Source organism: Delphinus delphis, chromosome 6 (assembly GCF_949987515.2).
Source record: "Delphinus delphis chromosome 6, mDelDel1.2, whole genome shotgun sequence".
In the NCBI taxonomy this organism is placed as follows: Eukaryota; Metazoa; Chordata; class Mammalia; order Artiodactyla; family Delphinidae; genus Delphinus; species Delphinus delphis.
The window spans coordinates 100,107,455-100,132,125 of record NC_082688.1 but is presented as its reverse complement, the minus strand read 5'-3'; the positions used below and the strand labels follow the sequence as shown (position 1 = coordinate 100,132,125).

Here is a 24,671-nt window from a genome sequence, read left to right as displayed (position 1 = left end):
CCGCTTGCTGCCTCTGCGACCTTCATTCTGTCCACCCACGTGTTCATTGAGTGTCTGCTCCAGCCAAGCACCTGGTTACTGAGACGCTAAGATCAAGCCTCTGGCTCAGAAGCTTAGCACTGGGACAGAGCTGCAAAGTGACTCTGAAGGCAGTGATATTCATGCACCCACCCTGCCAATAAGGGTGGAAGGAGCAGAAGCTGAGAATGGGCAGAAGGCTGTAGTCAGAAGCCCAGAGCGGTAGCTCGGGAGCGTCGTTGGCCCTGGTAAGGGACCCGCTTCAGGAAGGGTTTTTAACGCCAACTCCGTCTTTTTTCCAGTTCAGAGGAAGGAGGAGCTTCTTATTCGCCCGGCACTGATTGCGCAATACCCGCGTAAGACTAGGCGGGGCCACCAGCTCTCCTCATTCACCCCAAACCCGCGAGAGCGGTGCTTCGGAACCGCGGTATCCCGCAGACTTCCAGCAACTAGCAATCAGAAGCGGACTTTCTCGCGTTCAGCAAAAGACACTCTCGATCCCTGATGGCGCTGCCGGCTGTCCCCTCGAGGCGACCTGAACAGCGAGCGCTCCCCGACCGCACGAGGCAGCGGGGACGTACCGCGCCGGCCGCCTCGGGCTCCCGGGCCTCGGTTCCTAGTCCCAGGCCTCCGTTCCGGGGCCCCAGGGCTCTCATCTTCGTCCTTTTGGGTGTCCTGCAGTCGGTGAGTCCCTATCGCGGATCCTGGCTCCGGAAGGCGCGCTTGGCGGCCGGGAAAGGGGGTGGGCGGGACGTGGGGACACGGTGGGGTGCCTGCCCGAGTCACCTGCGGCCCGGGTTGTCTGAGCGGGACCAGCAGTGGGCAGAGTCGGGAGAAGGAGCAGAGTCATGACCCGGCAGGACCGACCGGGCCCAGAGGGAGAAAAGCCCGCATTCCTAGGCTTGTCTGGCTGTCCCCGAAGTAAATTCCAGAGAGAAGAGTTGAAAACTCCTTAGCAAGCCTTGATATGGCCCAGCCCTTCCCTCTCATTACCTTACTCCGCTTCGCACCCCCTCCCCCCTCCCCTCCCCTCCCCTTCCCCTCCCCTCCCCCTCCCCCCTTTTATGCCTCTGTTTAAATTCTAAAACATGTTCATTGCATCTATTCTTCCCATTGATTTTTACAGATAAGTAGCTTTCCCATCCTCCGTTGCATTCAGCACCCGTTCTTGGCTGCTGTGAGCAATTTGCCAAATTCCTTCCGGGCACTTTCTTCCACAGCAACATACAGGGCTTACAGGGTAAACCACCAGTAATCATACAGCTAACCCCAGGGGCTCTGTCTTTAGTTTAGGAGGAAAGGGTGTGAAGCTTTTATTTTTATTTCCATTTTGAGATAGAAACAGGTAAGGTGTGCATCCTGGAAAAACTATTTAATGGCTGCCCTGAGCTAGGAGGCGGAAGGCTTTAGTGTTATCGTAGCTTGTCTTTTTACCTATACAACAACCATCCAAACCCACAAAAATCTCAGAAGAAACAGACCTCAGACCACAAGAAGACCTTGAGAACAAGTCTGACGCACTATGTCACAGCTGCTCAGGTTAAGAGTAAAAGACAAACACTGAATGATATTACCTATATGTGGAATCTGAAAAATACAACAAACTAGTGAATAAAACAAAAAAGAACCAGACTCACGCATATAGAGAACAACCTGGTGGTTACCAGTAGGGAGAGGGAATCAGGGAGGGGCAATATAGGGATAAGGGGAAAAGAAGTGTTGTTATGGGATTATATGAAATCACGCGTGTGTGAAACGTTTGAAAATTGTAAAGCACTAGAGAATTTAAAGAATCTTTAAAAAAAAAAAGAGTAACGGTGTAGCTTTAGGGTGTGTTTGTCTCGTCAAGCAAAGAGTAGTGTTTGTTTGGTTGACTTATCAGGAAAAAGAGAGAGTGAAGCTCAAACTAGACTGTTTTGCAGTCTAAGGGGGGGGCGGGGGGGGGGGGGAGGGCAGGAAGCGACCGGGGGCGGGAAGCAGGAGAGGGAAATCCCTGCTCATGATTCATCTCTGGGCAGAGCAGGGTCAGTAGAGTCTACACAGGGCTCAACTTAACACACTTCCACATCTCCTCCTTCCTTCTCATTTCCTCCCTCTTTTTTTTTTTTTTTTTTTTTTGCCATGCTGGCAGCATGTGGGATCTTACTTTCCTAACCAGGGATCGAACCCTTGACTCCTGCAGTGGAAGCGGGGAGTCATAACCACTGGCCTGACAAGGAAGTCCCCTTGTTACCTTCTCTCTTTTGTCCCACGCTGCTGCTCCAGTGCAGCCCTCCTGTCTCCCTCCTCTGTCTCTGTCTCTGTCTCTCTCTCACACACACACACACCCCGCCCCCACAGACACACAGGTCTGTGGGTTGGCAAAGCCTCAGATCTCCACCACACCCGGGTCCCTCAAACAGGGTGCAGTGGGGATTACACACTAGGAAGCCTCCTCCTCGCCCACCCCCTCCCCCTTTTACTTTGACTTCGTTCTTGTCTGTGATCCTGTCCGTGTGGACTTTTCACCCCATGTCCACCAGTGTCCCTGCCACCAGTAGCATTGTCACCTCTGTCTTGCAGCCCCTCCAGGCTCTTTTCACCTTGGTGACCTTGGTGGTGTTTATGGGGGTGCGGGGGGGTCTTTGTGTCTCTGCCTCAGCTCCCTGTGGCCGGAACTGTCCCTGCACAGGGCTGCTCAGCAAGCTCCAGACGTGCCTCCCCTGAACGCACATGGGTTCTAAGATGCCTGCACTAATGCTGGTATGATGTCCTTGTCCTGTTCTAGGGGGTATTTATGGTGGGAAATATGACTGGCAGGTTGGGAACAGAACAGAGGTAACTGAATGTCCTGTTGAGGGATTGCCCAGGTCCAAAGGCACCATGGAGTCAATTTCAAGTTTTCACTTGATGTTACCAAAGATTTTTAAAAAGGCACCATTTGTAGTGTTAAAAGTGTCAATTCATCAGGAAGACATCTTAATCATAAATATTATGTGCCTAATAGTAGAGCTTTAAAATATCAATACATAAGGCAAAAACTGATGAAATTAAAGGACTATCATATCACCCTTTAATGAAAATGAGAAAGGGTAGTAACACTATCAACCACCATGGGAATTGCCCCGCAGTCCGGTGGTTAGGACTCTGTGCTTTCACCACAGAGGGCACCTGTTCACTCCCTGGTTGGGGAACTAAGATGCCGGAAGCCCTGCGGCACGACCAAATTAAAAACAAACTTAAAAAAAAAGAACAAAAAAAAACCTATCAACCACCTTGACTTAATTGACATTCAGAGAGCACACTGCAACATCTAATGAAGTCTCATTCTTTTTTGACGAACGTGGTACTTTCATCAACCTAGACCACATTCTGGACAATTTTAAAAAGTCTAAATAAGTTTAAAAGCAATGAAATCGTATAGACTCTGTTCTCTGCCTTCAATGAAATTACATTACTAGTCAAGAATGATCTCTAGAAAAAAAAACTCCAAAATTTGAGTTTAAAGCAACATACCTCCAAAGCATTCATGGTTCTTAGATGAAATCAAAAGAGAATTTTTTTTAATTTCAAAATAAATAATACTGAATACATACCACATGGAAATTTGTGGAAGACTGCTAAAGCAGTGCTTAGAGTAAACTGTGTAGTTTGCAATTAAAGACCTTCCTTCTGTTAAAAGAAGAGGGGGTTGGGAGAAATAGGGAGTAAAATTTTAAAAAATAAAATAAAATCAGTGACTGGAAGATCCTCATTAATCACCATAAAATAAGTGCAAATTAAACTCAAAAGAATAAGAAGGAAATAATAATATGAGTAGAAATCAATGAGATAGAATACAAACAGTTAAAGGAATTGACAAACCAAGCATTGATTCTTTGAAATAATCAACAAAATGAATAAAATAAAATCAATAAACCAAATTTTAAAAGAAAAAAAACCCAATATAAAGAAGTAACGATGGGATATTATTACAAACTCTGCAGCCATGAAAAGGATAAGGGGATCTTATGAATAATAATTTTATGCTGATAAATTTGACAACTTGAATAAAATGGACAAATTCCTTGAAAAATACTACTTAGCAAAACAGATACAAGATGATTCTACTCAGGTTCTGGACATTGCTCTAAGTCAGAGGAGAAAGGCATAAAGATCGGAAAGGAAGAAATAACCAACTGTATTCATTTGCAGAGAACACCTGCTAGAACTAAGTGAATCTAGCAGGTCATAGCATGCAAGTCCGGGAGCATAGGAGGCAATAGGATTGTGTGAGCAGAAAAAGAGGACGCAGCCATTACCTAAACTCAGAGGAGGCCCAGCCTGGAAAAGGGAGGACTAGAGGGACACACATTAGCATAGCTGTCTCTAAGTTCTTCAAAGAATTTTAGGTGTCAGAGGGCTGCATTTTGTCTTATTTGGATCCAGCCAGTCAAACTGGGCTCCACATAACTTGTTTTTGGTTCAATCTTCTTCTTTTTAAAATTTAACATCCTGACTTAAAACACTCTCAAATTACAGGAAATTGCAAAAACCGTACTAAACACATTTCCTTGAACCATCTGAGAACAAGTCAATGACAGAATGCACATCACCCCTTAATGCTTCGGTGGGGGTTTCCAACAAACCAGAACATTCTACCCCCATAGTTAAATGCAGCCTTCAGAATCAGAAAATTAACATCCAAAGGGTACTATCAGCTAATCCTCAGACCCCATTCATATTTCTCCAGTTGTCTCTATGATATCATTTATTGCACAGAGATCCTATCCTGAATTGCTGTTTCATCTTTTTCTGTGACTCCTTGATATTTAGTGGGAAATTGACAGACTATTTTTGAGGACAGGTTGTCAACTTCCTTTTTATTTTATTTACTTATTTACATGTATGTTAGATGATTTTGTATTTTTCCTACGTGCCTGTTATGGGCTGAATTGTGCTCCTCCACCACCAAATTCATATGTTTAAATCCTAACCGACAGTAGCTCAGAATAAGACTATGTTTGTAGATAGGGTCTTTAATTTATTTAATTTTTTAAATAAAAAATATTATTCAATTTATTTAAACTGAAAACCAAAACCATACAAAACAGTTCATCCATTTCACCCATCCTGCACTCCTACCCCACCTGTTGCAACCATCAATCTGTTCTCTGTATCTATGAGCTTTTTTTTTAAATTTTTTTTTAGATTCTGCATATAAGAGAGATCATATGGTATTTTTCTTTGTCTGACTTTTTCACCAAGCATAATGCCCTCAAGGTCCACCCACGTTGTCATGCATGGAGAGATTTAAATTTTTGTGGCGGAATAATATTCCACTGTGTTTATATATATATATATATATATATATATATATATATATATATATATATATACCACAATTTCTTTATACATTCACCCATCAATGGACACTTCAGTTGTGTCCATTTCTTGAGTATTGTAAATAATACTGCAGTGAACATGGGGTGCTTATATCTTTTTTAGTTAGCGTTTTCATTTTCTTTGGATAAATACACAGAGGTGAAATTGCAGAATCATATAGTAGTTATATTTTTAACTCTTTGAGAAATCTGCATACTGTTTTCTATGGTGGTTGCACAAATTTGCATTCCCACCAACAGTACACAAGGGTCCCCTTTTCTTCACATCCTCCCCAACGCTTATTCTTTTTTTGTCTTTTTGATAATAGCCATTCTAACAGGTGTGAGGCAATATCTCATTGTGGTTTTGATTTGCATTTCCCTGATGATTAATGATGTTGACCATATTTTTATGTACCTATTGGCTATCTGTATGTCTTCTTTGGAAAAATGTCTATTCAGAACTTCTGCTAATTTTTAAATGGGATTGTTTGGGGGATTTTTGCTATTGAGTTGTATGAGCTCCTTATATATTTTGAATATTACCTGTTTATAAGATACATGATTACAAATGTTTTCTCGCATTCAATATGTTGCCTTTTCATTTTGTTAACAGTTCCCTTTGCTGTGCAGAAGCTTTGTAGTCCCACTTTTTTATGTTTGCTTTTGTTGCTTTTGCTTTTGGTGTCAGATTCAAAAAATCATTGCCAAGATCAGTGTCAAGTTGCTTACTGTCTATGTTTTTTTCTAGGAGTTTTATGGTTTCAGTTCTTATGTTCAACTCTTTAATCCATTTTGGGTTGATTGTGTGTATGGTATAAGATAGTGGTCCAGTTCCATTCTTGTGCATGTTGCTGTCCAGTTTTCCCAACACCATTTACTGAAGAGAATGTCCTTTCCCATTGTATATCCTTGGCTCTCGTGGCATAAGTTAATTGACCATATGTGCATGGGTTTATTTTGGGGCTCTCTATTCTATTCCACTGATTTATGTGTCTGTTTTTATGCCAATACCATACTGTTTAATTGAAATAGCTTTATAATATAGTTTGAAATCAGGAAGCAAGATGCCTCCAGCTTTGCTTTCCTTTCTTAAGATTACTTTGGCTATTCAGGGTCTTTTGTGGTTCAGTACAAATTTTAATTCTTTGCTCTATTTCTGTGAAAAATGTCATTGAAATTTTGATAGAGATTGCATTGAATCTATAGATTGTTTTAGGTGTATGAACATTTTAACAGTATTGATTCTTTAAATCCATGGGCATGGACTATCTTTCCATTTATTTGTGTCTTCTTCAATGTAGTTTTCAATATACAGGCCTTTGACCTCCTTGGTTAAATGTATTCATAGGAATTTTCTTTTTTAGATGCAATTGTAAATTAGATTGTTTTCTTAATTTCTCTTTCTGCTGGTTTTTTATTAGTGTAAAGAAATGCAACCAGATGTTTTCATCTTGATTTTGTATCCTGTAACTTTACTGAATTCATTGATTAGTTCTAAGAGTTTTTTTGATGGCATTTTTAGGATTTTCTATACATAATATCATGTCATCTGTGACATGTGACAATTTTACTTACTCCTTTCCAATTTGGATGTCTTTTATTCCTTTTTCTTACCTAATCACTCTGGCTGGGACTTCCAATACTATGTTAAATAAGAGTGACAAGAGTGAGTGTCCTTATCTTGTTCCTGATCTTAGAAGAGGTAATTTTAGCTTTCCACCATTGAATATGATGTTTGCTGTGGCCTTGTCAGATATGGCCTTTATTATGTTGAGGTCTATTCCCTCTATATCTGCTTTGTTGAGAGTTTTATCATAAATCAATGTTGAATTTTGTCAGATGCTTTTTCTGCATCTATTGAGATGATCATATCATTTTTATTCTTCATCTTGTTAATGTGGTGTGTCACATTGACTGATTTGTGGATTTTGAACCATAGTTTGCATCCTTACAATAAATCCCACTTGATCATGTTGCATGGTCCTTTTAAGGTATTGTTGAATTCAGTTTTCTAATATTTTGTTGAAGATTTTGGCATCTATGTTCATCAAGGATATTAGCCCGTAATTTTCTTTGTGCATGTGTGGCTGGCTTCCAGTCATCCTGAATCTAGGCATTGAGATTTTCTCCTTTGGGATAGGACACGTCTTGGCACATGCTCAACTACTGGGAACACTTAAAAAATATAATAGGCTGCTTCAGCAATCCCAAAAGTTTGAGAGATGACTAAGAGCTGGGGGAGGGCTGAACAAAAAATTCATTGCCTACACAAGGCTACTTCTTCAAGACTGGGAGAGAGATGGTTGTTTCATCTACTGTATAGAAACAAACACAGAGAGTCAAGTGAAATGGAGAAACAAAGAAATCTGTTCCAAATGACAAAATAAGATAAAACCTTAGGAAAAACGCTTAATGAAATGGAGATAAGTAAGTTCCTTGATAAAGAGTTCAAAGTAATGGTCACAAAGAAGCTTGCCGAACTGGGGAGAATGAATGAACACAGTGAGAACTTCAACAAAGAGATGGAAAATATAAGAAATCTAAAACATTGGGATCCTTTTTTTTTTTTTTAAAGACTGTCTTTGAAATTCAGAGTGTATTTTTCACTTGCAACACACCTTGATTCAGAGAAGCTATTTGAAGTGCTCCATCCCCACATGGGCCTAATGATTACTGTATTGGACAACACCACCTGGGTCTCTAGAACTGAGAGAAGAAAGTCCTAATCCCTGTCCTCAACGAGCTGCCAGTCAATGGAAGACACAAAGAGGCACAGAAGTAATACAATAAGGAGGGAAAAGCCTTCAGATAAAGCTCATGCCATCTGCCCCGGCAAAAAAACAATAGGAAAAAATTTACGCTGTGAAGAGTCAAATGGTGACCCAAAGAAAGGGGGTTCTGTGCTCTGGAATGCAAAGGTATTCTCCAGGAACTGAGCTGAAGACTTGCAGGAGCTGTCACGACCTGGGAGCCCATGTCCCAAGGCTTGACCTTCACCTCCAGGCTCTCCTCCTTCAGGTGACCTCACTCTTCCCTGCAGGATCTATCTGTCATTCTCATCTAATTCATACTTATCAGTAATGAAAGATACTCTAAAAAAACCAACTTTCAAAACCTTTCCTTAATAATGTGTTATGATGATGACACTTCCTATCAATGATAAAAAAGTGACTATTCAATAATGGTGATGGAGCAACTAGGATGACTTCTGAAAAATAATAGTGTCTTCCTTATGCTCTTCTTATATTAGAAAATTAAGACTAGATGGATCAATGAATTAATTGTAATATATGAAACAAAAAAGTACTGCAAAAATATGAGAAAAAAATTCTTACAAGTTCGGAGAGGGGAAAGGCTTCTTCAGTATGACAAGAAACTATAAAACTTGCCTAAAGTCAACTATATAAAAATTAAGAAGAAAGCTGCATGGAAGAAATCATGACAAAGTTAAAAACAAATTAGAAAAAAATACTCAGAATACAAAGCACACTTAGAAGTGCAATTTCCTTAATCTATAAGAATTCATAATGGGGACTTCCCTGGTGGTCCAGTGGTTAAAACTCCGAGCTTCTACTGCGAGGGGCACAGGTTCAATCCCTTGTCGGGGAACTAAGATCCCACACACTGCATGGTGTGGCAAAAAAAAAAAAAAAAAGAAGATCAACAAGGAAATAGTAGACTTGCACAATACTATAAACCAACTAGACCTAGCAGACATCTATAGAGTACTTTAGTCAACCACAACAAAATACACATTCTTTTCAAGTGCACATGGAACGTTCTCCAGATTAGACCATATGTGAGCTCATAGAACAAATATCAATAAATTTAAAAGGAGAGAGATAATAGAAAGTATACCCTCCCACCACAATGGAATGAAGTTAGAAATCAATAACAGGAAGAAATTGGGGAAGTTCACAGCTATGTAAAAATTAAACCACACTCCCAAATAACCAGCTAGTCAAAGAAGACATCAAAAAGGAAATTGGAAGATATTTTGAGATGAATGAGATTGAAGATACAGCATACCAAAACTTACGGGATATAGCTAAAGTAGCTGAAAACTTAGACAGAAATTTATAGCTGTAAATGACTACTTTAAAGGAAGAAGAAAGATCTCAACTCAATAACCTAATATTGTACTGTAAGACACTGAAAAATGAAGAGCAAACTAAAGGTAAAGCAAGCAGAGGAAGGAAATAATACAGATTAGAGCAGAAAGTAATGAAATTGAAAGTAGAAAAACAACAGAGTGTGTGCTGATGAGTGTGTGCTGGGCCTTGTGGTGCCCTAGCCCTTCTGCTTGCCCATGACCATGGTAGAAACAGGGAAAAGCCGATGCTGGTCAGGTCTCCTGTGCCATGGGGAAGGGGTGAAGGAGGGAGATCAGGGTCACGGAGGGGAAAGGAACCTGCTCCCGGCTATGGTAGACCAGCAGCTCTGTGAGATGTTATGCTACTTATTATCTGTCTTCTTTTCACTAGCTATATTCCTAAAACCTAAAACAGGCAGGCACAGAGTGGGTACTCCCATGTTTGTTGAACGATTAAATAAAGGCTGCATAGTATTCCACTGTGTGGCTGTTACATAATTTAGTAATAATCTGCATAACACTAAGAATTTTTGATTTTTTTCAAAATTATTATTACATTGAATATATGTGAAAATAAATCCATATATATTTTTCTGATCATGTAAATAGGGTGGCTTTCTAGAAGAATAGAATCTGGGTCAACCTGCAAAAGTATATTTTTACCGTAGACCTGCATACACACACTCACGTGGTCACGTGTACATCCGGTTGTGGTTCATATAGTTCAGTAGTTTTGATCTTATGTTGTGGGCCTTTTTTCATTTTTGCTAACTACAAAAAAATCGGTTTAAACTTGCATTTCTTTATTTTCATTATTTTTGTTTATGATTTTGGTCTTTTCTGCTTAGAGTCTTTCAAAGAAGACAAGCTATCATGCCTGTGCATTTTCTCACATACAGACAATAAGTTCCTAATTTTTTGTTATCATTTTATTTAGTCTAATATTTTAGTGTACAGAAATTTTCATTTTTAACTAGTGAAATTTGTAGATACAACACTTTTTAATTGCTTATAAGCTTAGGGAGACCCCATATAAGATGAAGTTCTCTAATCTCGTAGAGAATTTTTAGTTTTTTTAGCGTGTAGCTATAACCTAAATGGAATTTATTTTGTGATTGATATGATGTATTCCCTGAATTGTTCTGAGTCACTTTCTGGTTCTTCCAACCCCATTTAGCAATGGATTCTCCTATTTCTCTCTGCTTTTGGTCTGTCCTTGATCACAGTTCAAATGTTTATACAGACATTGGTCTCTTTCTGCCTAGACAGTTCCTTTTTGCTCATTTCTTGCTCAGTACACATTTTAACTTAATAACGTGAATGTAAAAAAAAAAAAAGAAAGAAAACAAACATTTAAAAGGTCAGTTATCCCTCCATCCTGATTAACTGCTTTGATATTTTTAAAAAGAGGTCAATACACGTTCAAAGTGAGAAAATTGAAATAGTACAGAAAGGTTCTCAGACAATAGTGAGACCTCTTTCACTCTTTTCCCAGCCCCCTGGCTCTTTTTATTTCAAGTAACTAGGAGAGGGAATTTCTTGTGATTGTTTGCCAGAATCTTTATGTATATGCCATGTATATATGCATATGCATATGTACAGCTGTATATTTTTACATGCAAGACATTATACTATGTAATATGCTCTTCCCAATGAAATTTTCTAATATATTTTAGTATGTAACAGAGCAAATACCTTTTCCTTACTTTTTTAAAACTTATAATTTTACCCAGGCAGAATTTAGAATTGTTTCACAAGATTTCCTCCACTCCCCCCCAAAAAATCATTGAAGTTTTTATTAAATTTATCTTAAAATTAAAAAATAATCTAGTAAGAATTTAGATATTGTCAATATTCAACATATTTCTTATGAAGATAGAATGTCAAGTCAAGTACAGTTGTCCCTCGGTTCCTGCAGGAAATTGGTTCCAGGAGTTCCCACATATGCCTAAGTCTGCAGATGCCCAAGTCCCTGATATAAAATGGCATGGTAAAGGCAGCCGTCCATACCCATGGGTTTTACATCTGTGGATTCAACCAACTACAGATAGAAATTTCAAAATGTGCAAATATGGAGAGCTGACTGTATATGTTTTGAAAATCCACATATAGGTGGATTCACAAAGTTGAAATCTGTGTTGTTCAAGGTTCAACTGTATTATAACTCAATTAAGATTTATGCTTTTCTTCACATAAATTATTACATTTTCTGGTCAAGGCTGTTCTCTTTGTATTTTAAGCATTTTGTAAGTTGGACCCTCTTGTCATAAATTTTCTGATTCAGTTTTAAACTCTACAATCATATCTAAAATAACGACTGTTTTACCTGCTCCATCCAAGAATCTGCCTCATTTTTTTTTTCACAACATGCTTCATAGGCTAGAGTTTTCAGAATAATGTTCAACTATCCTTAGAAAAAGCAGGTGTTTTCATATTGAATGGACTCTCTTGGAGAGGCCCTTAGTATTTAACCATTAAGAACAAGGTTGGGGATAAAAGGTCATACTGTATAGCACAGAGAACTATGTTCAATATCCTATGATAAACCATAATGGAAAAGAATATTAAAAAATATATATATGAATAACTGAATCACTTTGCTGTACAGCAGAAATTAACACATTGTAAATCAACTGTACTTCAGTAAAAATTAAATTAAATTTTTTTTAAAAGAATGAGGTTGGGACTTCCCTGGTGGCACAGTGGTTGGGAGTCCACCTGCCGATGTGGGGGGCGCGGGTTTGTGCCCCGATCTGGGAGGATCCCGCATGCCGCGGAGCAGCTGGGCCCGTGAGCCATGGCCGCTGAGCCTGCGCGTCCGGAGCCTGTGCTCCATGATGGGAGGGGCTGCGGCGGTGGGAGCCCTGCGTACCGCAAAAAAAAAAAAAAAAAAAAAAAAAAAAAAAAAAAAAAAAAAAAAAGAATGAGGTTGGGTCTTGGGTTCATGTAGAAATTCTTATCATTGTGGATGCAGCCTCCGATTTTGAGATGGTTTCAAAAAATCAAAATTGGTGCTTAATTTTACCAAATATCTTTCCACCTTCCATAGAGACTATCAGATGCTTTCATTCCCTTATTTAGACTATTGATATGGTACATTATTACTGATCAAAGCACCTTTGCATTTGTGGAATAACCTTTACTTCTATTTTCCAAAGTGCCCTCATGTATATTCTTCACCTGAGTCACATATAGCCTGGGATGGAGTGCCTGTCTCCTGACGGGTCGGTGAGAAAGGACTGGAAGGGGCAGAAGGGAGCTGTGTGGAGTGCTGGGAATGTTCTGTGTCTTGATTGGGTGATAACTACTCAGCTGCATACAGCTGTCAAAGCTGGAGCAGACACTTAAGAAGTGAGGATTACTGTAGGGAATGTGTCCATTAAAAAAATATCAAAAGGAACCAAAACGAAATTGTAGGGCTGAAAAGTCAAATAGCTGAAGTGAGAAATCCACACTAGAGGTGTTTAACCACACATTTGACAGGTAGAAGAAAGGATCAGTGAACTTGAAGACAGGACAAAAGAACACAGGGCAGATAGCCCATGCACGTGCATGGGAGTGGAAGAATTGATTTAGGAAATCACAGTGTCCCTGGTTTATCTCTTCTCCTTGAAAGGGAAGCAGTTGATAATCTCTTTGAAGAGTTTGTCAGTAATATCAAACAATACAAGAAAGGCCATCAGCTACAAAATATTTACATATTTATGAATCCATGACCAAAATATGTAATTTTAAATAAAAATAAGTGTGTGTATTTTTCTCCCCCATCCTCCTGCTCTCCTCTGGAGCAGTGCTGAGTGACCCAGGTGCAGGGGTGTGTTTTCTTGCTGTGTGACCGGCTCCTTCCTTCTACCCTTTATGCCTCAGTCTCACCTTACATGAGTGTGTCTCCTGCTCTGACTCTGGATTTCCAGGCGCCAGGTTCCTGGGGAACTAGAGTCCAGCCCCTCCTCCCTCCTTCTCCTCCCTGCCCTTCCCCTGGGAGAGGGACCCCAGCCTGGCCTGGCTTCCCCACAGCCTCCCCAGGTGATGTCTCTGGGCCACACCTGGGCCTGCTGGGCTCCCTTGAGGTGCAGACCGGCTCTGACAGAGCTGCTGGGAAGGGGGGGTGGGGCCCTGCTTGCTGGGGTCATTCTGTGACCCCTCACCCTCCTGCAGCTCCTGGGCCACCTTCCCTTTCTGTCCCCACTGTCCTTTCTGCATCCTCATCAGTGGGCCCAGTGGCTCAGCCCTGCAACCTCACAGAGACCCATTTCTTCTCCCCTGGACTTTAGGCCCTAGCTCTCCTTCTCACTTAGAGTTTCTGGAAGACTTCATGGTCCCACCTCTGTCCCCTTCCCAGAACCAAGGTGCTGAGTACACAGCTGCATCCCCCACACCCAGAGGCTGCCCTTCTGCCCCTGCCCATTGGTACCTCAGCCTCACCCTGAAGACACGGAAACCACAACCTGCTGTTTTACTCTTCCATAGTCCTCGAGTACCATCTCTCCCCTCCTCCACAATCTGCTCCTGCTCAGTTATCCCCCTTTCTCCTTCCCTTTTGCTCCAAACCAGTACTACGTGTCCTCTTACTATAGGGCATTCCCATTCTCCAGCCTTGTACCTTTTCTCCTGCATTTCACATTTGCCCCAACTTCCCCACCCCAACGCAGACAATAAACCTTCTGTGGGGTCACCTCTGAAGGTGAGGAAGATACCCTGCCTTCCCAAGATGGCAAGTGTCCATTGCTATGTTGGAGCCCTGCAACCATCCCCTCCCCCAATGCTCAATCAATCACCAGCATCCTGATAGCCAAGAACTTGTGAATATATTTGAAAATATATCTTCAGTTAGACTCTTGATCATGTTCTTAAGGTAACTTCCTAGAAGAAGTGGAATATTGAGTTAAGATATAGAGGTATTTTTTTCCTCTACACACACACACACACACACACACACACACACACACATACGTGCACACATGCACATATGCATGCACACACACACACACACGTGCACTATTTTGGTTCCTACCAACAGCTCGTTCATTTTGGTCTGGAGATTTTGGGGGAGCTATGGTCAGGGTTCCTCACAATTGATTCCGTGCACTCGTTTATCCCCATGCTGGAGAAAGGTCAGGCGCAGGACTGGGGTTGAGGAGGCAGAGGGTCATGCTGGGGCTGGGAAGTGGCAGGTCTGCACAGAGCTCTCCAGGGCCCTGCAGGTGGATGAGGACAGACCCTGGCAAAGTATTCACACCTTGAGAGGGATCAGGGCATCCTTAGGGAGGGAATGTCCTCACCACAGGGTGGGAAGATCCCTGGAAGGGAAATGGCCCAGACAAAGCTCACCTCCATCCCTGGTTTGCAGCAGCAAGCAGGGACCGACATCTCCTGGCTCCTGAGGTTTCCCTGGGAAAATCCCTTCCTGCACCCACTGCTGTCTTGTGAGTTGTTCAGTCATTACTACCATTATGGTTATTCTAACTTCCCTTATTCAAAGAAAAGAAGTGTACTGAAATTAGTGTATCAATTTAGAGGAGAAAAATATTCACTTATATACCTGATCATTAACTTTACGCTTAACATCTTCCATCTATATCTGCTTACTTTTCTTTGTCATATGGGCCCAAGTCCTAATCTACCTTACTGCCATTTAGAATGTAGAATATTGCAGTACTGCCAACAGGTGGGATCTTTAACAATATCCAAAGGTATGTTTAAGGGAGAACATGCAGGATTCTTATTTCATTTTAAAGTCAGGCACAATATATATCCAGTATTTCAGTGTACATTAGGAAAACAACCAGCTCATCAAACTTGTGCTTTAGGGTTTGGAACCCTTTCTATTCTTGTACCTTGTCTTGTACATGTTTTAATGATCCATTACTAGGTTACTTTTACGTCAAATTTTCTTCTGATTTTAAAATAATCCATGAGGCAGACACACCCTGAGATGACCACCAATGAGTCCAGCCCTGTGTAATCCCACCTGAGGGTATGGACAGAATCTGACTTCCTTCTCACCAAGAAAATGCCAAGGTGATAGGATGTCACCCCCTGACTGGGTTACATTATGTGGACAAAGGGATAGGATGCCACTCTTTGTTTCTATTAGTTGCATCCTCCGTCCACTAAATCTCCAACCAGACTCCTTCTCTCTCCACATACTCCCTGTGTCACGCAGTCACTAGGCGGCCTAGTGATGGTGACACTCAGCATACGCAGGAACGTCATGAGATTTCCTCTGAGGCCAGAGCACTCAGAAGTGCTCCTACAGCACCCACAAAGGCTGTTCAGACCCTGACCACCAGGCAGGCCCAAAAGGGCCAGAGGTAGGGGGCGGTGGGTGAACTCATGCCCACTGGCTCCAGTGAGGTGGTCTCTACACTTGCGTGTTCTGATTCTTCTAGCTGGCCAATAATCCAGGCAGAAGAAGTTCTGGAGGATCCTAGGTCACCTTCCTCATGGAGAACCTAAAACCCCTTCAACACTCACCATGCATTTAATTTTCTCCTTCTCTCTTTTGGGAATATAAGATGAACAGGAATGTTGTTAGCAACAGTTCTCAAATAAGTCTCATCAAAATTTGTGTGTACATATTGTAGAAAATAAATGTCCCATTATTGCAACAATCAGATAATACATAAATGTTCCTATAAGAAATCTCTCTCCAGCATTGTCCTGGTTGGCTCTTGACTTAAGCTAAGGACAGGGAGGAATCTGTCCATGAAAAGATGCCCAAAAGAGGTGATGGGGTGACACATGAGGTCACCCATCCGAGTCACGTCTGTCCCGGGAGAAAGAGTAATGAGTGTCACAACTACTGCCCTCCTGAAAAGCAGATTCACTCTTGTGGAGGGGAGGGCTCCACATATGACTGGGCTTTTGAAAGCATAGTTCACTCACAAGAGAGGTCTGAGAGCAGCCGAGTGGTATTTGAATGTTGTGTAATGTTTTTTGATTGTAACTAAAGGGCAGTAGTTACCCTTTGCTGATCTAGATGTGTCTTCCTTATCTGGAAGTTCTCTGCGTGGTATAATTCACAAGAATCTGAAAACTCTTCCTCTAAGATCAGGAATAAGACAAGGATACCCACTCTCACAGCTTTTATCCACATAGTACTAGCCAGAGGAATTAGGCAAGAAAAAGAGATAAAAGGCATCCAAATAGGAAATAAAGGGAGATGCAAGAGGGAGGAGATATGGGGATATAAGTATATGTATAGCTGATTCACTTTGTTTTAAAGCAGAAAATAACACACCATTGTAAAGCAATTATACTCCAATAAAGATGTTAAAAAAATAGGAAAGTAAGAAGTAAAACTGTCACTATTCTCAGAGAACATGATATTATATATAGAAAACCCTCAAGACTCCATCAAAAACTCTTAGAACTAATAAATGAATTCAATAAAGTTATCTTTATTGATATAAATATTTATTGTATTTCTTTACACTAATAATAAACCCTCAGAAAGTGAAATTAAGGAAATAATATCATTTACAATTGCATCAAAAAGGATAATATTCCTAGGAATAAATTTAACAAAGGAAGTGAAAGATCTGTATATTGAAAACTACAAGACATTGAAGAAGACACAAATAAATAGAAAAATAGTAAATGTTCATGGAATTGATGAATCAATATTGTTAAAATGTTCATATACCCAAAACAATCTACAGATTCAATGCAATCCCTATCAAAATTTCAATCGCATTTTTCACAGAAATAGAAAAAAATGATCTTGACACTTGAGGTAAGGAAGATGGCAGAGTAGAAGGACATGCTCTCACTCCCTCTTTCGAGAACACCAGAATCACAACTAACTGCTGAACAGTCATCGCCAGGAAGACACTGTATCTCACCAGAAAAGATACCCCACATGCAAAGGCAAAGGAAAAGCCACAATGAGATGGTAGGAGGGGCGCTATCAGAATAAAATCAAATCCCATAACTGCTGGGTGGGTGACTCACAAACTGGAGAACACTTATACCACAGAAGTCCACCCACTGGAGTGAAGGTTCTGAGCCACACATCAGGCTTCCCAACCTGGGGGTCTGGCAACAGGAGGAGAAATTCCTAGAGAATCAGGCTTTGAAGGCTAGCGAGATTTGATTGCAGGACTTCGGCAGGACTGAGGGAAACAGAGACTCCACTCTTGGAGGGAACACACAAAGTAGAGTGCATATCAGCGCCCAGGGGAAGGAGCGGTGACCCCATAGGACTGAACCAGACCTACCTGCTAGTGTTGGAGGGTCTCCTGCAGAGGTGGGGGGCAGCTGTGGCTCACCAAGGGACAAGGACACTGGCAGCAGAAGTTCTGGGAAATACGCCTTGGTGTGAGCCCTCCCAGAGTCTGCCATTGGCCCCACCAAAGAGCCCAGGTAGGCTCCAGTGTTGGGTCACCTCAGGCCAAACAACCAACAGGGAGGGAACCCAGCCCCACCCATCAGCAGACAAGTGGATAAAAGTTTTACTGAGCTCTGCCCACCACAGCAACAGCCAGCTCTACCCACCACCAGTTCTTCCCATCAGGAAACTTGCACAAGCCTCTTAGACAGCCTCATCCACCAGAGGGCAGACAGCAGAAACAAGAAGAACTACAATCCTGCAGCCTGTGGAACAAAAACCACACTCACAGAAAGATAGACAAGATGAAAAGGCAGAGGGCTGTGTACCAGATGAAGGAACAAGATAAAACCCCAGAAAAACAACTAAAGGTAATGGAGATAGGGGACCTTACAGAAAAATAATTCAGATTAATGATAGTGAAGATGATCCAGGACCTTGGAAAAAGAATGGAGGCAAAGATCGAGAAGATGCAAGAAATGTTCAAAAAGACCTAGAAGAATTAAAGAACAAACAAACAGAGATGAACAATACAATAACTGAAATGAAAAATACACTAGAAGGAATCAATAGCAGAATAACGGAGGCAGAAGAACGGATAAGTGACCTGGAAGACAGAAGGGTGGAATTCAATACTGCAGAACAGAATAAAGAAAAAAGAATGAAAAGGAATGAAGGCAGCCTAAGAGACCTCTGGGACAACATTAAACGCAACAACATTCACATTATAGGGGTCCCAGAAGGAGAGAGAGAGAAAGGGCTCGAGAAAATATTTGAAGAGATTATAGTCGAAAACTCCCCTAACATGGGAAAGGAAAGAGCCGCCCAAGTCCAGGAAGCACAGCGACTCCCATACAGGATAAACCCAAGGAGAAACACGCCGAGACACATAGTAAGCAAATTGGCAAAAATTAAAGACAAAGAAAAATTAAGGACAAATTTTATACACTGAAGTGTATAAAATGGATGAGTAATAAGAAAAAAAATAAAAATAAACATTAAATAAATAAAATAATCTTAAATTTGTATGGAACCACCAAAGACCCCAAATAGCGTAAACAGTCTTAAGAAAGAAGAACATAGCTAGAGGCATCCTGCTTCCTGATTTCAAACTATATTTCCAAGTTATTGTAATTAAACAGTATGGTATTGGCATAAAAACAGACACATGGATCAATGGAATAGAATAGAGAGCCCAGAAATAAACCCATGCATATATGGTCAATTAATTTATGCCAAGGGGGTCAAGAATATACAATGGGGAAAGGATGTCTCTTCAATAAATGGTGTTGGGAAAACTGGAAAGCCACATGCAAAAGAACGAAACCGGACCGCTATCTTACCCCATACACAAAAATTAACTCAAAATGGATTAAAGATTTGAACGTAAGAACTGAAACCATAAGACTCCTAGAAAGAAAACGTAGGCAGTAAGTTCCTTGACATTGGTCCTGGCAATGATTTTTTGAATCTGACACCAAAAGGAAAAGCAACAAAAGCAAACATAAACAAGTCAGACTACATCAAACTAAAAAGCTTCTGCACAGCAAAGGAAGCCATCAACTAAACAAAAGGGCAACATCCTGAATGGGAGAAAATGTTTGCAAATCGTATATCTGATAAAAGGCTGATATCCAAAATATATAAGCAACTCATACAACTCAATAAGATAAACCAAACGATCCAATTAAAAAATTGGCAGAAGATCTGAACAGATATTTTTCCAGAGAAGACATACAGATGGCCAGCAGGTGCATGAAAAGATGTTTAATATCACTAATCATCAGGGAAATGCAAATCAAAACCACAATGAGATATCACCTCACACCTGTTAGAATGGCTATTATCAAAAAAACCCAGGAAATAACAAGTATTGGTGAGGCAGCGGAGAAAAGGGAACCCCTGTGCACTCTTGGTAGGATGGTAAATTGGTGCAGCCACTATGAAAAATTATGGAGGTTCCTCAGAACATTAAAAATGAAACTACCATATGATCCAGCAATTCTACTTCTGGGTATTTATCTGAAAAAAATGAAGACACTAACTGGAACACACCCATGTTCATGGCAGCATTATTTACAATAGCCAAGATCTGGAAACAACCTAAGTGTCCATCAATAGATGAATGGATAAAGAAATTGTGGCATATATATATGTATACACACACACACACACAGACATACACACGACGTGCTATTATCCAACCATAAAAAGAATGAAATCCTGCCATTTGTGAAAACATGGATGGGCCTTGAGGGCATTATCCTAAGTGAAATAAACCAGACAGAGAAAGAGAATACAATATAATCTTTCTTACATATAAAATCTTAAAAAAAAAAAAACCCAAAAAACCCCCAAATCAAGTTCACAGATACAGAGGACAGATTGATGGTTGCCAGAGGTGGGGAGGGCGGGTGGGCGGGGGTGGAGAAATGGGTGAAGAGGGTCAAAAGGCAAAAAGAAAAGAAAAAAGGACTGTATGCAAACGGAGAGTTAAGAGACTCAGAGACAGCTCCATGACTGTGGGCTTTTGCACAGGGGCTGGGGAGGATTTCCTCTGGCTGGTTGGAATGTCTCTTGCTTCCTCTTCGTTCTCAGTGCCATGGTAGGTGACGAGGCTGGGGGGTACCCAAGACCTCCACCAGCCTGAGTCATCAGTTCCATCCAGTCTGCCTTGGATTCTCTCTGGCAGCTCCCCTCCCCAGGAGCAGCTTAGACTCCCCTTCCTCTAGTTGGACTGTTACTAGAAGACCTGCCTCAGGCCACCGGCGTCAAGGGGCAGTGTGTAAAATATTTTAAAAATGTTTTTAATTAAAAAAAACTTTCCTCAAGTCACACAGGGATTTATTGACTCAGGGATGATTAGAACCCAGAGGTCTCCAGTGGACATGTTGGTATTCTGGTCTGCAATTAAAAAAAAGAAAAAAAAATCAAATATAGGGTCTGGTTGGGGGCATTGCTGTGACAAACAGCTAATACAGAAGCACTTCCCTACGAGGCTTCTGGGCCCTCACCAGGCTTCTGAGGGGGCAGCTTCCAGAACACCTCCCAGTTGTGGTCCCCCCCCACTTCACCCCACCACTACCACCATGCAGCAAAGGACAGGGACCCTTGTTCCCAATCTGCAACATCCTAATAGGAAGTAGGCCTATGGAGCAAAATGATGAAGGAAAGAAAGGAAAGGCATAGAGGGAAGAGGAGGATGACTTACTCTGCTTTGAACCAGGCTCACCGGGAATAGATTATTCCTTTCAGTGGAAGAGGTTTTCATAATAAAGGTTCCTTTCTCTTTATTTTGCATCATTATATCTGAAAGGTGCCGTAACAGACTTTGATGGAACTTTAAAATTTTTTTTAACAAAGTATTTGTACCTGCATTGTGTTGTAAATGCTCACACCCCCCTAGGATAGAGGGCCCAGCACCAGTGAAGAATGGGGGACAGACTCGGGCTTGGGAACAGCACCATGGAGTCCATGGCAAGAGCCCGCAGATATCAGAGGCCCAGACACTGGAGGGTGAGGGAGAGGGTAGAGGAAGATGCTGGGAACCCTGAGGGGGTATTCACCAGGGTCCAAATGTTCTATCAGGTACAACTTCAGGTTTATAAAACAAACGTGATGAAAGTAAATTTATACAGCCATGCTAATGATAATTAAGGTCCTTAAAAAGTAGAGTTCACAACAGGAAAATATAGTGTGTATCCTTTGCCTTTAAATAAATACTTATTTGTAATTCGATAGTAAATTGATCATTAACATTAATTACGTGAATAGGCCCAGGGCAAAAAATCCCACCAGGTCTCTCTCATTCTCTAAGCACTTAAATCTCAGAAAGTGCAAGTGAGTCTGGCAGTCTACTCATTTTTCTAACAATTCAAGGTTTCTTAGTTCACACCCCTACAATACGTGCAGGGCATCCACTCTGTGCCAAGGGGGGCTGGAGGCGCTCCGCAGACTCTCGCGGGGGGGGGGGTCTACTTCTTGGGAGTCCCTGTTCTCTGGCCTCCTTGGGGCCCTGGTCAATGGAAGGGGGGCGGGGAGGAGCAGAAGCTGAGAGTGGGCAGAAGGCGGTAGTCAGAAGACAGGTGGTTCAGGGTTTATGAACGGGTGGGGCATTTGCCCTGCAAAGGGGCAGGGTCAGGACCCGCCTTGAACGCAGATTCTGAATCTCACAGCCCGGATCACAACAGAGCATGTGGGAGGTGCCCTGTCCCCACCTCCAAAGGCACATCCCCGGGCATCAGCCGCCAAAGCAGGCAGTTTCCTCTTTGAAACAGAGGTGCCGTCAAGGTCGCTGGGCTCCTCTCCTGAGCCACACACGATTGGCTAGAAGTGGTGAATGTTTACGTCAACTCGACGGAAGGCGTAGCTCATTCGCCCCCGCGGGTGACTCAACCCGAGGATATAAAGCTAGCGTCAGGCTGAATCATTAGACCATAGAGCCCTGCTCCGCGCATCCCATAGGCGGCAGGGACGATCCCGCGCCCCACGAAGCACACTTTCATTCCTGATGGCTACTCCGCGGCGACCTGGACAGCGAGCGCCCCGCGACCGCGCGTGGCAGCGGGCACAGAGCACACAGGCCGCCTCGAGCACCCGGGCAGGGCGCACCCCCGGTCCCAGGCCTCGGCTGCGGGGCCCCTTGGTTCTCATCTTCTTCGTCCTGGGTGTCCTGCTGTCGGTGAGCTCCCGCCGCGAGTCCCGGCTCCAGATGGCGCGCTCCGTGGCCGGGAAGGGGCGGGGGCGAGGGGGGCGGGACACGGCTGGGCATGTCCCGGCAGCACCCACCCGGGCGAAGCCCAAGTACAGGGGGTGAGGGGGTGGCGGAGTGCGGATCCGGGGCTGGCAACATCTACCTGCGGCCCCGAAGGAGAAGAGCCCGCTCTCCGCCTCCGGGTCCTTGGAGGGTCAGGCCTCCAGATTGGTCCCAGGAGAGCATCAGCGAGTGACAGACAGATCGCCTTTTCTTTCTCTTCCCCTTTCCTTCCTCCGATCCTCCTCACTCTTTTTCTCTCTCTCTTTTTATTTTGCACTACGTTTAACTTTTAAAACGTGTCCTTTGTAAATCGATTAACCGTGTAGGCCCCTGCCTTCCCCCACCACTGCCTTAAGCTCCTTTGAATTTCCTTTTCCCTGAAAGGGGAGCAACCCTTAACGTTGCTTGCTGTTTGTTGCAATTTATGGGTGCTGTGTAGAAACCATCAATCAACCCACAGTTGGGACCAGATTCTCACCACTTCTTTAGGAGGCGAGCTGGAGGCTCTGGGGGCGATTTATCACTATCAGTGTGCATCCTAAAGAAACTCACTATGGAAAAAAATGTGCCTCCTTCCACTGCTTTCTCCGGTGGTTTGAGGCTCTTTTCGAAGTTTCTTATATGTTCACAGGAAAAAAAAAAAAATTAAGGGCCTAACAAGGTTACAGGAATCATGAAAATGTGTACTTTTCATTGTACAAATTAGTACTAAAAATCAGAAAAGAAATAGCGTTTTGTATTCACAAAAAAATATAGACTTAGTTTTTAAAATTATCAGTTTATCATAGGTAGGATTCATGTTGAACACGGCTTGATGAATGGCTCTGGGTGCCTGTACGCACTGTCGAGTATCCCTGTAGCCATGTGCATTGTCCGTTAGGTAGCTCCTTAGAAGTGGAACTGCTGTCAGCAGGTTAGATAATTTTACACTTTTGTTTAGATAAGGATAAACTGGCCTCCAAAAGAAGGCTGGACGATTTTACCTCACACCGAGAGTCCACAAGTGTGCCTGTTTCCCTACCCCTTTGCCACATTAAACTTTAATTCTTTGCTAGTCTAAGAAGTAAAAATGGGGCACCACAGTGCTGTGGTTTTGATTCCTCAGTGCCAGTAGAGATTTTCAAAGATCCGTGAGATTTCTGAGACTGGGGGTGGATGACCAGGAGACCCCAGATTAGGCAGCAGGGGAGGGGGCAAAAATACAAACAGTAAAAGAACTGACAAAAATCTTGCACAAATTCTTTCAGACAACATAAGAGTTCTTCAGTAGATTCTAAGCCCAGCATAACCCTAATAGTGAAACCTGACAAAAACATTTGAAAAGAAGAAAAATATTAATATGTTTCAATATCCTTCCTAAAAACAGAGGCAGAATTCCTTAACAAAACAAATAGTAAACTAAATTCAGGAATATTTAAAGAAGAAAACATGCCATGACCAAGTGGGTTTAGTCACAGGAATAACATCTGAAAATGAGTCTGTTTTTCACTATGCTAACACCATGAAGGAGAAAAACTATATGAACAGCTTAACAGATGCAGAAAAAGCATTCGACAACTCTTAACCTCCCTGTCATGCTAAAACCTCTCATTATATCAGGGCAGAAGAGACCTTCCTCCATCTGATGAAGGCCCGCTTCCTCTTGGAGTCACATAGGAGATTAGGATAACCTAGAAAGGGGTGTGAAGGAATGTTCTGTAGTCATGCTAATTTCCAGGATCTAGATAGAGGGTTTGGGTTTCCCAAGTGTATGTATTTTTAAAAACTGTTTGAATGGTACCCTTAAGAATTGTGCATTTCTTTCTTTGTAAATCTTAACACTGAAAAAAACTGTAAAGAAATATGGAGCTCAAGTTACTGACAATGCTGAAGTATTGAGTTGCAGACGTGAATTTCGTCATAAAAATAAGACACATAGGAGAATGGACAGAGGGATAGATAAAGAAAGAAATTTGGGGCTTCCCTGGTGGCGCAGTGGTTAAGAATCCGCCTGCCAGTGCAGGGGACACGGGTTCAAGCCCTGGTCCGGGAAGATCCCACATGCCGTGGAGCAGCTAAGCCCGTGCGCCACAACTACTGAGCCTGCGTTCTAGAGCCCGCGAGCCACAACTAGAGAAAGCCCGCGTG

The 24,671-nt window shown here is 42.2% G+C and overlaps 1 protein-coding gene across 3 annotated transcripts in view; it reads left to right on the top strand.

Annotated features, from left to right (window-relative positions):
• The first annotated feature begins 430 nt into the window (after window positions 1–430).
• LOC132427552 (tumor necrosis factor receptor superfamily member 10A-like) overlaps window positions 431–24,671 on the top strand; it is a 35,183-nt gene continuing 10,942 nt past the window's right edge. For 2 of the 3 annotated variants that reach the window (XM_060015173.1, XM_060015171.1), the window contains exon 1: window positions 431–702. In XM_060015173.1, the coding sequence (XP_059871156.1) occupies window positions 523–702 (180 nt within the window). In that variant the 5' untranslated portion in view covers window positions 431–522. Of the gene's footprint in view, window positions 703–22,260; window positions 22,470–24,671 lie in introns of those variants that run through there. The other variant, XM_060015172.1, reaches the window with a different exon arrangement.